At 48.3% G+C, this 16,226-nt stretch overlaps 4 protein-coding genes across 4 annotated transcripts; 2 read left to right on the top strand and 2 right to left on the bottom strand.

Annotated features, from left to right (window-relative positions):
- Positions 1 to 5,872: 5,872 nt before the first annotated feature.
- HOO65_020234 (3-hydroxybenzoate 6-hydroxylase 1) lies at positions 5,873 to 7,336 on the top strand (the record flags this gene model as incomplete). The annotated part of the gene is made up of 2 exons (XM_071006747.1): positions 5,873 to 5,981; positions 6,042 to 7,336. The coding sequence occupies 2 exons, from the start codon at positions 5,873 to 5,875 to the stop codon at positions 7,334 to 7,336; spliced, it is 1,404 nt and encodes a 467-aa protein (XP_070860872.1).
- A 1,063-nt stretch (positions 7,337 to 8,399) lies between these two features.
- HOO65_020233 (uncharacterized protein) lies at positions 8,400 to 8,708 on the bottom strand (the record flags this gene model as incomplete). The annotated part of the gene is made up of 1 exon (XM_071000018.1): positions 8,400 to 8,708. One exon carries the CDS (start codon positions 8,706 to 8,708, stop codon positions 8,400 to 8,402), a length of 309 nt encoding a protein of 102 aa, XP_070860871.1.
- A 1,816-nt stretch (positions 8,709 to 10,524) lies between these two features.
- On the top strand, positions 10,525 to 11,331 carry HOO65_020232 (2,5-diamino-6-(ribosylamino)-4(3H)-pyrimidinone 5'-phosphate reductase; the record flags this gene model as incomplete). The annotated part of the gene is made up of 1 exon (XM_071000017.1): positions 10,525 to 11,331. The coding sequence occupies one exon, from the start codon at positions 10,525 to 10,527 to the stop codon at positions 11,329 to 11,331; it is 807 nt and encodes a 268-aa protein (XP_070860870.1).
- A 275-nt stretch (positions 11,332 to 11,606) lies between these two features.
- On the bottom strand, positions 11,607 to 15,934 carry HOO65_020231 (Protein crossbronx -like protein; the record flags this gene model as incomplete). Its single annotated transcript, XM_071006287.1, has 8 exons — positions 11,607 to 12,318; positions 12,560 to 12,656; positions 12,707 to 12,859; positions 13,467 to 14,065; positions 14,837 to 14,885; positions 14,926 to 15,609; positions 15,704 to 15,798; positions 15,873 to 15,934. 8 exons carry the CDS (start codon positions 15,932 to 15,934, stop codon positions 11,607 to 11,609), a joined length of 2,451 nt encoding a protein of 816 aa, XP_070860869.1.
- Positions 15,935 to 16,226: the final 292 nt, after the last annotated feature.

Genomic DNA, 16,226 nt, shown 5'->3' with positions numbered 1-16,226 from the left:
AAATAAGTCCAAGTGTCCAGCGTTTTTTAACTGTTGAGCCTTGGGCAAAGAAAATAAAAGTGGTGATAGCCAAGCAGAAAGAAACACATAGAAAAAGGTGGAAAAGAGTCAACGTTTAAAAAACAGGAGAAGGGAGAAGAACAGGAGGGAAAGATAAAGATGAAGAAGGAAAACGATCCACAATATAGGATGGCAAGAGCAAGCAAGAGATCAAACAGATGAATCAAAACCGGAAAGGAGTTAAGGAAGCAAGACAGGAGCAAGACAGGAACAAGGAAGGACGTGCAAGAGCAGCTACTACATTCAATTAGAAAAGCCAAGCCAAACCCAAATCTCAAGCGAGCAGGTGAAGGCTACAGTTTTCCATGGGGTAGGAGCCTACGAAAAGAGAACCAAGGAAGGAAAGGCGACATTAGACGCCAGCACAACCAGAAGGGCAGCGGCAAGGCAAGGCGGTGAGGCAGCACACATACCATCTGGAATTCAGTTGACGAAGAAACCATGCTCACAACGCAAGTGAAACTCACCAAGAAAGACGTTATTCGGCGCGCGTCAGAAACCATGAGAGGAGCAAGCCCGGCGCTAGTTTTGGGCGTCAGCGCTTGGTTGTAACAAAGGTAACAAAAGCGACTTTTTTTTTTCTGACTTATATTGCACCCTAGCCAATCAACCTACCGCATTGCACATGATTTGACCATTCGTTAATGCAGGCCCTGGAAATGTGGACTTACGGCGATAGCTTAAGTAGGACTTACAAGGGGCAGTTGCCTCTTTGTTCTTGGTAGACCAACCCTTTAAATAACATTAACATTCATGTGGGTCTGTGTGGTCCACCATGGCGTTTTCTTCTTGGTTGCCATATTTTATTTCTTTCTTGATGGTGCCCACCAAATGCTTAGCCCAACTACGGGACTTATCTCCTGCCTCACTAGTTTCTGTTTCAGCAAGTTTTCTTGGTGAGAAAGGCTATCTTTCGCTTAGCAGCTCACTGGTTAACTGCTGCCGTGTCACTTTGTGGTGTTTCCGCTGTCGATGTCAAAAAGTCCTGCAGGGTTGATTTTCCTTGGGAGTTTCCTATTTACCTCACTTACCTTGTCTTTGTACTGCCCTATTCCTGCCCTTACCCATCCCCATTCCTCTTGATCCCATCCTTCCTAAGCGTGCTACGCATATCTATGTGCAGTTGTGCATACATGCCCGGTTTTAAGGGCTCTTAACAACGATACAACCAACTGCGAAGATTTTTGAGGCGGCTATTCGAAACTTGGCTGCGGTTGGTCAAAGGAGAAAGAGGGAGGGCTTGGCCTTGAGGGAACCCAAGAATATGCTGCCGGCAGCCACCACATCCATGCCAAATCAAATCCCTTCCACTCCGAGCAGCAGTCAGGGGCTGTTATCAGTTTTGCCGGTGGCAAAATGTGAAAATAGGGCGTCATTTATGTTCAGATATTAATTGACGCTCTATGATCACATCAACTATTATGTCCCATCAGCAAAGACAGGACGTAGACAAGATCCACGGCAGTGCATCACTATGACGTATTCCTTGCCTATGTGGCATACAAGTGGCTAGTGAGTAATGCAACGCCCAATCATCGGGACTCGCATCAAGGCACCAGCAAAACTCATCCGTGTTTCACGCGGTAACAATACTGAGCCTGGGCCATATTTCTCTCCAGCATCCCGCCATCCCCAGCCCTTTTAGTAAGCAACAAACTCTACGGCCACAAAAACAAGACGGGAGGCCTACCTTTCTCCAAGTGCTACTACTCACACTCTTCCTCCTGTTATGTCCCACCTTTTCCCCCACAAGCCTCAGGCTAGTCCCTGATACTGCGGATCTCCTACGATCATTCGCTATCGTCATTCTCACAGACTAGCCCGAGGCCCAAGTTTTCAGAAGCTCGGATCGTTGGTGCGCAGGAAAACCTGAGAAACAATGGAAATCCTGTATATGAGGAATATGAAGATCCCATGTGTTTGCATATCGGTGCAGTAGGCGGCCCATGATATGAAAACCACAATGTAATAGAATGATTACTACCATTACTCAGCGCCAACTATAAGTTCGCTTTCTTTAGCTTTTGGCGAATCATTTTCTACAGACAAGTTGACGGGAGAACGGTAGAATCCTCCCCGGCTGAAGGATACACCAAAAAAAAAAAAGTGGCTTTAAATAAGGGACCGTTAAACACAAGAAGGGAAGCCAAAAAGGAACGCCGTTGCCTCCGATACGGGGAATCGAACCCCGGCCTTCTCGGTGAGAGCGAGATATCCTAGCCCCTAGACCATATCGGACTTGCTTTCCGCCTAAAGACCGGGGGTATATTATGGATTGTATTCCGTTCCGGAAGTCCGTGATTCCCGTAGACGTTAAATATATTCAAGTTCAAGTTCCGGAAGTCCGTCCGTGTAGAAAAAGAAATTGACCGGTAACCAATCTGGCATCGTGTTATCAGTGATTCCAGTAGACGTTAAATAAGTTCAAGATATGATAGGGTAGTATGGTAGATAAACGTTGAATAATGCAATGACATTAACAATCCGCGTGGGAAATGAACTTCAAGTGCGCCGGTCCCTAAGAGGCCATAGGAGACGCTAGAAACCTGGGCACACCTGCAACTGCCGACCGCCTGGGAGTTACGCTGGAAAACGACATCAGCCAGCTACTCCCATACCGTCATATTACTGTGAAATAACAGTAGGTAGACGTTAAAGTACAACACAAGATAAAACGTCCCTGGAGACAAATCAGACCTGAGTACATCCGTCCAAGTTCGCGTAGACAGCGGTTGTATTGCAGTGAAATAGAAGTAGACGTTGAACAACACAAACAAAAACCAGCATAGACACGAAAATTAGCCAATGATATGGGCGATTGCAACATACATTCAGCATATGCAATTCCAAGCCCCAGACGAATTTCCTAGCCCGACTGTCCTTGTCCCTTAATTTTTGACTTGAACGAAAATTCTCAGGAATAATATAAAACAGAGGCCATACAGCTTACCGTCTGCAGATTGTAGCAGGTCTCCCAAGATGGGCATAACCCGCATTCTTCCAAGTCCTTCTTTAGTCTTGGTGGCAGAGTTTCAGCTGCAGAGAAAACGCAGCAGAAGCCTCATCATATTCATGATGTATAGACAGAAAACGCGAAAAAGAATGGGGGTATGAACACCAATAAGCTGCTGGTGATTCTAGCCCTGATACCTGGTGGCAGCCTTTCAAAAATGTAGCAAACTAGAGAGAACGATGGGCGGCTAAGGGAGAAGAGACTTGCGCTTATATATGTTTCAATAGGAGTTAAAAGCAAGAAGCAAAAAAAAAAAAAAAAAAAAAAAAAAAAAAAAAAAAAAAAAAGAAAAGGGAACAAAAGCGGAAACCAAGGATTTGGTTCTCTCGACTACTCCTACTCTGAACTTGCCCACCAACCTCACTGCTGGTGGGTGGCCTATTGATAGCCTAAGGTTTCAAGTTGTGTCCATCTTGCTGCCGATCACACCAAAAATAAGATACAACGTTCACATCGATCCAAGATGAAATGACAATCAGGCTCTCGGCGGTCGTAGTGGGAGACAACGCGCGGATTGTTGGCTGATCACGAACACAGACACTAGCTGATTTTCTGGTCCAGATTCTCGTCCAGATTATTCATTACCACCTAGAAATGGGGGAAGAGAGAAAATAGATTGTCTGATCTGTGGCTTGATGCCCACTTGTGAAAGTCGAGCCTCAGGTTGAGAGTATCAGACTGAGGAGAGGGCTTGGGACTCGGAATGCAAGACTCCGAGCCTCATGACAAAAGCCTTCCTTGCGCACGCTGGCTGCAAAGCCCATTGATAATACATGTTGGCACAGTTGTAGGTATTATCGCAAACAACAGCTCCAAAAAGTTCACTCTCTATCTAAGCTCGACAATCTTCCGAGTCCCGCAGACAAAGCGCCCTCATAGGCACCAAGCAAGGTAGGTTAGGGGTAGCCATAGAAGTAGGCAACATCAAAGAAGCCGCGCGCTCAACGGGACGATCAGGCCAGTTCTTCACGGCTGCTCTTCTTTTTCTATATTTGGGATCATCATTTTTTTTGTTTTACGAGAGGTCTGTCCGGCTCAAAGGACGCGTGTCAATGGGTCTGAGTGCAAGTCTTGGTTAGGTCTTAGAGCCTTGGATGTCGGTGTGTCTTAAGAGAACAGGGCGGTCTAAGAAACATATATTCTCTCGAGGAGGTAAATGCTGTGTTTGCAGCTGCTGGCCAAGCAGCCAAGCCTTTCAAGAGTCCAGGCTCACAGTTCGTCCAGTATCTCTACCTCCCCTTGTTACAGAACAACACTTTCGGTCGAAACCGAGACGTATCAAGATTCATAAATACAGGGGGGCTCGAAAATGGCAAAGGAAAAAAGAGGTCTGATTTAGGAAGGCATAATAAAAATCGACGATAAGATAAGCCAAATTCTTACAGGTGCAAACAAGCGGCTATAGGTAGTTTCACAAGGTAGTAGTAATCAACAGCAGAGCTTTGGAGTTGGACATTAGAGGAGACAACAGGAAAAGCAGTAGCGTAAATACCCTAAAGCTAGTGTTAACCCTAGCCTTCAACAATAACCTTTTCCCAAACAAGATGGAGCACTGCTTCAGAATTAACATGGCAGAAACACCAGCAGCCGCCAAGACAAACTAGAGAGGGAGATAGGGGGCAGGGAAGACGGATTAAAAGAAGAGGAGGAGAGCAAGTTTTAGCTGTGTAATAAGTCAGAGACAGACATGTACATAGGTACATGCACCCTCCACTGCGGACGGACACCGGGCAGTCGCAGCTCATGAAGCAGCCGAAATGCAATGCAATGTTCTTGTGCAAGTCAAATCTAACACCTTGTTTTCCCAACCACATTGTTTGTTGGTTTTGATATTGCGACGTATTAGGCCTGATGTCCGCCTGAACATCGCTGTTGCATTATTGGCACAGATCTCGAAGATGAGGCGAAGAAGGACGAAAACTTGAAAAAGGAAGAGGACCAAGGAGAAAAAGGAGGTCGTAAACAATATGGCCACACCCCCCCCCCCCCCCATGGGAGCCCCGAAATCTCAAACCACATCGTCTCAAGGGACCAAAGCTACAAGTGGTGGTGGTTCCTTCGAGGAAGCAGGGCCTATGCCAAGCCTTATAGCTTAACACATTAGCTTAGGGCTTAATGAGATGGATGCTATTTGCTTGTAAGTTGCTGGCTTCATGATCTTGATAGCTTTACGCTTAATGCCTTCAAGGCAAAACGGTCAGACCCCTGACCTTGAGGATTGATATGAGCAGTTCCAGCAAAAGGCAGGGGTGGTTGCTAGATCCCCGCCCAGGCTTGATCCAGCCCCCGATTCTCAGCCTCATTGATAGTAGTTGCCGTAAACAACGTACTCACACACACAATCCGAAACCAAGAAACAAAGCAAGGAAGGAGCTCCCCCTCCAGGAGAGAAAAGAGCAAAATGGCATGACTAGGGGAGGAAAACAAGCCAGTTAACAGCAGTACTTGGGGGTTTGTTAGGGCTCGGCGTGCAAATTAAGGAAGTTGCTTCAAACGGCCAGCCAAGCCAGCCCGGAAGGATATAAAAGATGGCGCTTGTCCCCCACCTTGGCAATGGAACTTGCTACGAGTCTTTGTTCATCATCACCATCATTAAGCCTTCATTCCCGCTTTCCTCTCTTTTCTTTGGACTCTAGAAGTTCCCCCCTTCAAACCTCATTATCATTCTTTATCTTCGTTCTCCTGGTGAGACTTCATATCTGTGTTGCATTTTTTTTTATCTCGTTCTTCTTTTCGCATCCTTAACCTCTCTACATACACACACACACATATATATCTATACACACGTACACATTCACAATGGTTGCCGACTCTGGACGCGAACAATCTGCCCCCCAGGCCTACGAGGCTCTGGCCTGGACTCAGACTGAGAACCGCTTTGAGCTCAAGATTTCCGTCATTGGCGCTGGTAAGACACCAAACTGACAAACAGCCTCTATCTGCCAACAAAACTGCTAACACTCCTTAGGTATGGGTGGTCTTGGAACTGCTCTGTCTCTTGCCAAGAAGGGATTCACTAACATCCACGTGTACGAGACTGTCACTGATCTTGGCTTCACTGGCGCCGGTATTCAGCTGGCCCCCAACATGGCCCGCGTGCTAAGCCGTCTGGGCTGCTGGGACCCCATCTACAAGGAGGCTACTGACGTCAAGGCTGCTAACATCCGCGAGGGTGCCACCAACGAGACCCTGACCCGTGTCCCTATGCCCAACCTGACGGAAAAGTACGGCTTCCCTCACTGCACCGGTCACCGCTCTTCGCTGGCCGGTCGTATGTACGAGGCCTGCCAGAAGGAGGACGGCATAACCTTCCATTTTGGCTCGCGCCTGGTCGACATCAAGTCGTTTGGTCCTCAGCCCGAGTTCGTCATCAAGCCTATCGAAGGCGAGGAGTACACTGTTAAGTGCGATGTCCTTATTGCTAGTGACGGTATCAAGAGCGTAACCCGAGCTTGCATCCTTGAGGCTCTGGGCAGTCAAGAAAGCGAGAAGGAGACGGGACAGGCCGCCTACCGCATCATGCTCACTCGCGACGAGATGAAGCATGATCCCGAGATGCTTGCTCTAATTGATGGCGACGAGGTTGTAAGATGGATCGGCGAGAAGCGCCACATCATTGCCTACCCTGTCCATAACCACACTATTTACAACCTGTCGACTACCCAGCCTGACAAGAACTTCGCTGCTGCCCCATCGGCTACCTACACGACCCGCGGCTCCAAGAAGGTCATGCTTGACGTCTTCTCGGACTTTTGCCCACTGATCCAGCGCATGTTGAACCTGGTCCCTGAAGGCGAAGTCTGCGAATGGCGTCTGCGTATGCACAACCCTCTGCCCACCTGGGTCATGGGATCGGTCGCACTGGTTGGTGATGCCTGCCACCCCACGCTGCCGCATATGAGCCAGGGCGCGTCAATGGCTATTGAGGATGGTGCTACGATTGCCGAGGCGCTGGCTCTGTCGCCTGATCTGAAGCCTGAGTCTATCTCGCGCTCGCTCAAGGTGTACCAGCTGATGCGCAAGGAATGGTGCACCAACCTCGTTGAAATGGCGTACCAGTGCGGCCGCACACTGCATCTCGGCGAAGGCAAGGCCAAGGAGGAGCGTGATCGCCTCTTCGCTGAGGCCAGAGCCGGCAACGTTGCTGTCGTTCCTGACAAGTGGGCTTCACCCAAGATCCAGGAGAAGGTGTACAGCAATGATGTGGTGACGCGCATGAACGAAGAGTTCGAGACTCTGTATGCCCAGACTGCGGATATGTAAGGAGAGCTATCTGCTTATGCTCTGTGTTTACTTCCATATTTTTTTTTCTCGTTCTTGCCTTATCATTCTCGAGCCTTTCTTATTTTTTATTCCGTGCTTGTTTTCTGGGTGTTTATCCTTTTCTTCCTTGTTCAGCGGCCTGTACATAGTTTTCTCTTTGGAAATATTCTTCTTTGATTATAGACTGAAGCTTGGTTTTTTTATATCAAATTTGAGAAATGTGACGTGACGTTCGCCCTATCATAGACGACTGTTATAATTCATTGAATGATACACAAACCTTGTCATGTAGACCTCATTTGGTGATATAAACACATGATGGATGGTATTAGTCCAACACAATTCATACAATATAGCTCATGGGCAAGTATAGTATTCTATAACTCATATAGAAAATATCGACGAAGCCTACAGTGCGATAACTCATATCCCTCGGTCCTAGTCAGAAAACCCCCAAAAAAAAACAGCAGCAAAGAAGTAAGAAGCCAAATGAAACAGGAATGAAACCTTCTTGAAAGCAGCCCCAGATAGAAAATGCGCCAATAGAAGTCGAGACCATGAAACAAACATAGGAAAAAGGAAAAAAAAAAGCATGATTGTAAGATATGAAACGAGAGCAAAGCAAGGTTCAGCCATGTTTGTTAGAAAAGACAGCTTTAGGGTATAAATGAATGTCTTGTTAGGGTTGCCGGGGAAGGTGGAACGCGAAAGAAACCATAAGACGATGGGGCCGGCGGTAAGAGGAAGCATGTCTCCACCTGCTTAAGCTTGACGTCGCTGCAGTGCAACCGAACGAATAACCAGGCGGAAAAAGATATGGCAAATGCAAATGCATATGTGAATGCTAAGTTGAAAGGGTGAGGTTGATGAGCAGACGGTATTTGTTGTTGTGAGCACGCCGCGTCAAAGTTGTACTGAGTCGACGCTGTGCAAATTTGTAGTGAGTTCGCGTAATAGCAAATGGCCATAAACTCAGACACACACACACACACACACAGGCCACGGTCGCGTCAGTTTGCACCAGCCAGCGAGTCCCAAACCCGTCGCCCAACCCAGAGACTGCTTAGAACAGGATATCGAGACAGCAGCAGCAGGCCATCGCAGCCAAGCATCCAGTCAAACAGCCGTCGTTCTTACGACCGCGGTCGTCCTGGTAGTGGCCCTGCGGGGGGACCTGCTGGGGGTACTGTGCGTACTGTTGTTGTTGCGGCGGATAGTAGTTCATGGGCGGCTGCTGGCCATAGTAGCCTGTGGCTGCGCCGCCGTTGTTTCCGTACTGATCGGGGCCGGGCTGGGGGTAGCCACCGTAGGCTTGTGGAGGTTGCTGGACGTTTCCGCCGTAGGCAGGAGGTGCATCAGGTTTGCCAGACATTGCGTGTGTGGTTGGTAGAGATTGGGGCGATGTTATGGAACGGTGTGTGGGTATTTCAGCAAGTGATAATGAATGATGCGACTGAAAAGAAAAAAAAAGAAAAAGTCAACTGGGGAGTGTTCAAAGTAGAGAAAAGATCAAATTCTGACTTTGTAAGCAAGAATGTAAAGTGGAGGAGGAAGAAGAGAAGCCAAGGATGGTAGGCTATTTACGCAAAATGGGCCAAGACAAGGACATATATAAACCTAGTATTCTAAGTAGTTGCTAAAACGAGAAGAATGGGGGGCTAATGGCAAGGTGAGGACAAGGGAGGGAAGGCGGCAGAAAAAAGTGTATGATTTTTTGGCTAGTTCTGTTCGTGTTCTTGTATTCCTGCGTTTGATTCCTTCCTTTTTCTACCTGTTCGTTTGCTTGCGTTTAGGGAAGGGTCAAACAAAATAGCTGCAATTCTATTGCCTTGCTTGGCCACTATTCAGCGACATTCATCTTCATATTAACCCTGGTAGGATATTCAGGGAAAGAGGCAATAACAAGCCCTAGTTTAATAGCTTTTGCTGTGGTTTCCCTTCTCTCTTGTTCTCCTCTCTCACTATTTCGCAAGGAGCAACTAACTGAAATTGTGAAATAAAGTGGGGCAACAGTCTGGGGGCTTATACGATATGCGAGGCCTCCGACAACTTTTCTTCTTTGCTGCTTGTGGGTTGTGTTGTCTCGTCGTTCTTGTCTCTTGTCTCCTGCCTCGCTGATTCTTGCTGTCTAGACCCTTTCCCTTTTTTACCTGATGTTGATTCTGATTCTGCTTTCGATCTTGTCCTGGTTCTTGTCTGATGAGAGCCAAGATCCTGCAAACGTCGACTGGGCTGTGTCCAGTTCGTCTATGTGCGTTGTGCGTGCACAAGGGTTTTAGCATGCACATAGTACGTGGAATGCAGCCTAACACCCAAGTAGAACATCGGTAACTGGCTTGCTGCGAGGCATGGGTTGTGAGTGGCTTGGAATCTCGCAGTGCGTTTTTCCTTAACCTTGGCTTTGGTTTAGCCTAGCTTGCATCTGACTGTTATGCTTGACTGCGACTTTCGTTTCTCTTAACTTGTCCTATCCTGCAGAGAGGCGCAGACCAAGGCCTATTTGACAGCGGGATTCTAAATGGGGCATCCTGATTAGGCAACCCATATATTGCAATTCTTCAACTAGTCGGCTATAATGCTTTAGCAGCTGCTGGTGGACAAAGAGGCTGTGGTGGCTACTAAGGCTTTTTATTACGTTAGTGGACGCGCAACTCTTCCTCAAACTCTCTTCTTAGTTCCCTCGGTTCTCTCAACTCTCAGCACTCTGACGTCATGGATTTTGTCGCTGGTGGACGCTATGCAAAAAGATTGCCTACATCGTCAACTACTTGTTTCCAATCTTGCAAATAAGCTTCCCTTGTTGTCTGGGTACTAGGGGGTTTCTTGTTGAATGTAGAACAAACTAGGCACTGCTAAAGAATGCTTCCGTGCTCTCAAGTTATTAACCCTATTGATTAGGGCTTAACCAAGATCGATCTTGAGTGACTCCTATAGAATCATGGAGCCCCACTTCAAGCTGCTGGTGCTCAACCACCATGGCTATTGCCTGCCCAACCGCCCAAAGGTCACTCACTTGTTAGTTGTACGCAAGTATCTCCATCACCGCATCTATACGGATGCATCGGAATTGGAGTTGAAGTCCGCTCATACCAAGTTCTCACCCCGTATATCTGTCCAATCACACGATTCAGGTTCATCAGACTAACCTAAGTGATAGATAACGACCTTCGCAAAACGCTAACACCGCCATGGCACAAGACCTTTTCTTTTCTGATGCCGCACGCGCTAAGCTTGAGCCTTATCTTCCATCTAGTCATTCCAGCAACACAATCGACAAAACTTTCTTGACGTTGACTTTCGCCACATCACTAGACTCGGCACTCTCGTTGGCTCCAGGCACGCGCACGCGTTTGTCTGGGCCTGAGTCTAAGGCTATGACACACTACTTGCGTAGTAGACATGATGCCATTTGCGTCGGAGTTGGTACAGTGATTGCCGACGACCCAGCATTGAACTGTCGGATTGGGCCTTCTTCGGCATCGGGACCAGACGGCCTCACCTACCCCCATCAGCCCCGCCCCATCATCATCGATCCACACGGCCGCTGGGACTTCACCGACGATAACAAAGTCTTCCAGGTGTGCCGCAGTGGTACTGGAAAAGGACCGTATGTCATCACATCGACGGCTGTGCAGCATTCGATCGACAAGGCGTTGTTGTTGGGCCAATACGGTGGCAAGTACATCAGCATCCCCACTAACAAGCAGGGTCGCTTCCAGTGGGAAGATATTCTATACGCACTATCGCTTGAGGGCTTGGGCAGCGTCATGGTGGAGGGTGGCGGCAATGTGATTAATTCGCTGTTGGATGCCTCAAGTCAACATCTAGTTGATTCCGTCATTGTCACTATTGCTCCTACATGGCTTGGACAGGGCGGCGTGGTGGTTTCGCCTGATCGTGTCACAGAGAATGGCGTCGCCATACCAGTTGCTCGCTTGTCAGATGTGTCATGGCATCCATTTGGCGAGGACGTTGTTATGTGTGGACGGCTTTAATTTCATCCACAATCACATCGCGTAACATCGTCAAACCGTTTTACACTACATCCCTGCACGGAAATTACGATAATGAACATAAACTGTATTAGAACATAGGGCCAGCCCAGTGCTCGTTGATGACTAAAAGACTAACAAAGTCTCCTATTAGCCGATACCAAAATAGACATAAGAATATAGACCGACAACACATGAGAAAAAAAGAAAAAAGACACGCGCCTCAAGTTTCTTCCTTCCTTCGTCATCTCCTCTTGTATATATGTAATTTAAACCTTCTACCAAAAGATCCAGCTTCGTCGACGGCGGATAGCTTTTGTGTCGGGTGACGACAATCTACTAGACGGGGGCCCGGTTCTTTTGGTAGGGGACTTTGATGAGGCGGTAGGAGATGGTAGAGAGGTGGTGGCAGAACCGTCAGTACTCAAGCCCGTGCCGAGATTCACGGCGTTTGCTGCTCTGACTCTGCGTAGAGGACAGATGGACGCCATTTTTAAACGCGTCGGACTGATTGGAGACAATCGAATTTCCTCTTCCTCCTCTTCCTCCTCTTCCTCCTCTTCCTCCTCTTCCCCCTCTTCTCCGTCCTCATCCTCCTCTTCGGCTTCAGCCTCGGTATCCATCTCAGTTTCTCTCTCTTGCCTTTTATCTTGACAAACGACGTCGGTCCTGTCCACCATGTGGATTGTAGTGCTTTTGGTAGGACTCCTAGCGGGTGACATGCTTGCGCGAGGGAAAGTTACTATACCATATCCAATCCTCTGTATGGCATAGACCACCAAGTCCTCATCCCACCCGTGGCCTTTGACAATGTCAAAAAATGACGATCTTGGGTCCGCATCCTCGGAGACTTTCCTAGACCACTCTGATTCAACATCGCCAATGCGTATAACTGCAGTGGCCACGGTATTTAGAGAGGTAGTTATTCGAACCCCGTTTTGCGGTTGGCTCGCAGACTGGTTTGGGAAGCCGGTATGGTTGTAAGAGAATCTGACAACTAGATAGTCTCGAGTAATGTTGCCCAGATGTAACTCAAGATCGTCAATTAAGTCGTCCGATGTATGTGATCGACTGAAAGCTCGGCCACGCTGCATTCTGGGGCGTGGCTGTATGAGAACTTTGACAAGATACAGTACTGAGCTTTCTGTAGCTAAGGCACTAGGGAAAAAAAAGAGCTTTTGTTAGAAATAACGCTGTTCCTAGGGATCTAGAGTAGTGGCATGGCACTCACGGAGGTGTCTCATTCTCAATGATTTCTTCGATGTAAGTGCCGGGACAGGGCACAAACTGAGTATGAAAGTTGTACAGGCAGCCGTACCAGCCATCTTCTGTTTGCTGTCAGGAATTGTTATCAAAATGAGCAGGTTACTGTGCTTACGTCCTTCAAACCGGCGCCGTTTTCCGATGCAAAGCTGTTGGTCAAGCGGTCTCTCCATGAGGAAAGCATCAACACTCGCTGGGGCAGCAAGTTTGGCTACCACTTCAATAGCCACCCAAAGGGACACTGCGCGATCCTCTGAGATAACATCAACTACCGGTGTAACAATTATTTCCGGGATAATAACTAGCGGGCTTGGTGCTCTGTGGTTAGAGCTCTTGATGTCAGGCTTGCTACTGGAGAGAAGATTTGTCTTTGAGATGCCGGGAGAACGCTAAACTCCATGGCATGGGATATTGGTTGTTGACTGTAGAACGGGAAATGGGGTGCGGCGGAGAGCCGGGGGTATTCTTGGGGATGGCGAAGGGGAACGGCAAACGTCGTTTTCCTTCATGGAATGGGGAGGGCGGCCCATGTGGGTTGGTGACTTGTCAGGGCTTTTGGCTGGACTACACGGTGCTGTCCGGTAAACTGTGACTGGACTAGCATTGGAGTCTGTGTCTCCAATGCTTCCATCAATACTTTGTCGCTTTTTCTCTACAAATAGAGAAGGCGAAACTCCCATGTCTCGGTATGACATGTTGGGTATGTGGCCTGCCATGAAACTTGGGCTATTATGGGAGTTCATTGGACTTTGTTGCCTTTTCGAGATTCTAGGAGCAGTCTGGCTTGTGGAGGATATCTGGCTGAACTACATCAACTGCGCGGCTAGTTAGAGCCTGAGCAGCAAGATCAGTGCTGTGTCTCAGCTTAGAAATACCTTCGATAGTCGCAACTTCGGTTTGTCCAAGCTTCTCAGAAGCTCCTCTCTGTGCCGAAGTCGGAAGAGAAGATGCTCTTGTGATGGGTGGCTGGACGATTGCCTCAAAATGAGGATGAATCCTAGGATGTGCTTGAGTTGGACGAGGGATTCTCGAAGCATCCGAAAAAAGTCCAGGCAAGGATGATGCAATTCCAGCCGATGATGTCACTTGTGAGCTGGATGGATTTGGCCCGTGGGAGTTAGAGTCCAAACTAGGATGGTGTTGGTGTTGGGAGTAGTGAAGAGTATTCTCGTCCTGGAGCCCTTCCAGGTCGGACGGCGAACTCAACCGAGTATCAGGAACTCCCCAAGAGGACGAAAAGGATAATTGGGGTGGCGGCGAAGTAGAAGTAGTAGGTGAATGTTGGCCACCGATAATAACGGAAGGAGACGTTCTATAGGATGGAGTAGGCGGGAAATGAGGATGGCCCGGAGCAGGTGGCCCGTATGACGGGGCAGGAGTGAAGAAAGTAGATAGAGGAAACACAGGAGGTTCGTAGGGCGGTACGGGATCAGCTCCCGGAGAGTCGGTGTTACGGAAATGAGGCTCACGGCCACTGTAAGTGTTTAGTTCGCGGCTAGTGGGATACGGACGGCGGATTTGGCGACATGCGCATAAAAAGACCCCAAAAGTAGAGGCAATGATGAGAGCGATGAGTCCTGCGTCTAGACCTCTAGGAACTGCACTTGTTAACATGGTGATACTGATACTTGTTAGGTGGATAGAGAGGAAGAGAGAACGCGTGATGTACATACGTACCGGCGAGTTGATGGAGGTTGGAGGATGAGTGGCAAGCGTTATTGGAAGGCTACGTAGACCGATCAAAACGAAAACAAGGCTGAGAGGCTGACGGCCTTGTAGCCTAGCTCATAACCTGTTCAGACGGAGGCAGGTGCTTGCTTTGGAACGGCAACTACGAGATGACGAATTTTCAGTTAATATCGAAAGCTTAGTAAACAAAGAGAATCGCCAAGGGAAGAGCACAATGAGCAATGAGCAATGAGCAATGAGCAATGAGCAATGAGCAATGAGCAATGGATAATAGACAGCGGGCAACGGACAGCCTAAAAAAAAGGATTGGGTATGATTTCAATAATACAGGAACAGTCAAACTTCGATCAACAGCACACCATCTCCGACAACACCATAACCAACTCATAAATCATCACAGTGTGACCCCTATATAGTAGCACCTAGAGCTCGCATCAAGTTTTCCTTCGTAGTCTCCAGCTCCTGACCTTCAAGTGGAAGAAAATGAATCTGTATGAAAACATCAAATTAGTAAAAAGTGCACGTTGACAACAGAGTATGCGGTCACACAACTCACCAGCTCATCAGACGGTGTTGTCCCTCCATACAGCATAGAATCTTGCAAACTAGATGCCAAGTTTTGGCTAACACGCCTTTCCCACACACCCTCCCAGTTCCATTGCGAGGCCTGTTTCGGCCTGAGTGCTGGAGGTGGCGACACTGGACTTCTTGGCTCAGATTCATCGGCTGAGAACACACTCTCATCCGGATTGGCTGCCGGCTCGTGGCCACTTGCCATCAAAGACTCCTTGCGATGCAGCCTCCATGCATGCCAGGCACCCTGGTTGCCCGCAGCCTCGAGAGGAATTGAGTCCAGGACCTCCTCGTCGTCGAACGAGCTGCGAATATATGCTAGCACATCATACACAGGCACAGCTTCCTTATCAGTGCGAGTGTAGCCTGGCCTATCGGTTGACGATGTATGCTGCGATGCAGGTGTCCCAAAAATGCTCTCAGAGCGCTGACGGCGGCTTTCAGACTCGACGATACGGATGGGATTTGAAGCTGGGTTGCGCGGCGGTGTGGCAATAACAGGGCGACCATCACTAGCTATACGCCGTGCTGTGCGCCTCGTAAACCAGCTCGGGAAGCCATGGCGCAGACTAAAGCCTCCGGGGGGGAGGCGCTCACTATCATTGGCACTGACAGTGTCGCCCTCATTAGAGTACGTCGAGAGCGGTGTGATGAGAGGGTGGAACATGTCGGTCAGAAAAGTCACCTGTGGCGGCAGTCGAGGAAAGGCATCGGGAAAGGATATCTGAAAGCGCAGAACGGCAGATGAGTAGGGACCTAGAGATGGAGATAGTAGAGCGTGTTAGAAAAGGGGAATTCAAGTAATGCTGCAATTGCGCAGATGAATTGAAGCATGGACACATTAACCCACCTTTGCGCACAAAGATCACACCCGACCAGGTTGACGGGTCGCCAGGAGTCAAGCTCACGAAAACGCCATCCGGACAGGCTTGTTTCAGTCCAGCACTATTGGCCCAAGCAACGGTTTGTTAGAAAGAGAATCCGGGGTGCGCGATAGCAAGATCTTAAAGAGCACATACAATTCAGCCATCAGATGCTGCTTGCGCATCGATGGCAGGCTTGCCATGCGTAACGTAGCCATGATAAAATCTGCCTGTGCCTGTGCCTGTGTATATGTTGTCCAAAGGAGAAAGAAGATGATAGACCAGCACGCATGAAACACGTTGGTGTTGTTGGTTGATATTAATAGCGATTAAAACAAAAGGCCAGACGCCACAAGCCTGCAAAACATAAATACACTTGTATGTGTGATGAGAAAGATATTAAAGTTTAGTCTTGATTCCTTCGTTATTCAAAAGATCCTCTACAAGATATGTCGGGTTCAATTCTTGCGAACAATTTACACGAGACCTGTCCCTAGTGTCGGTGAAATG

Source organism: Ceratocystis lukuohia, assembly GCF_044167205.1.
Source record: "Ceratocystis lukuohia strain C4212 chromosome Unknown Supercontig2_pilon, whole genome shotgun sequence".
NCBI classification, from domain to species: Eukaryota; Fungi; Ascomycota; class Sordariomycetes; order Microascales; family Ceratocystidaceae; genus Ceratocystis; species Ceratocystis lukuohia.
The sequence above is the reverse complement of the archived record's forward strand: the minus strand, read 5'-3'. Positions and strand labels throughout refer to the sequence as shown.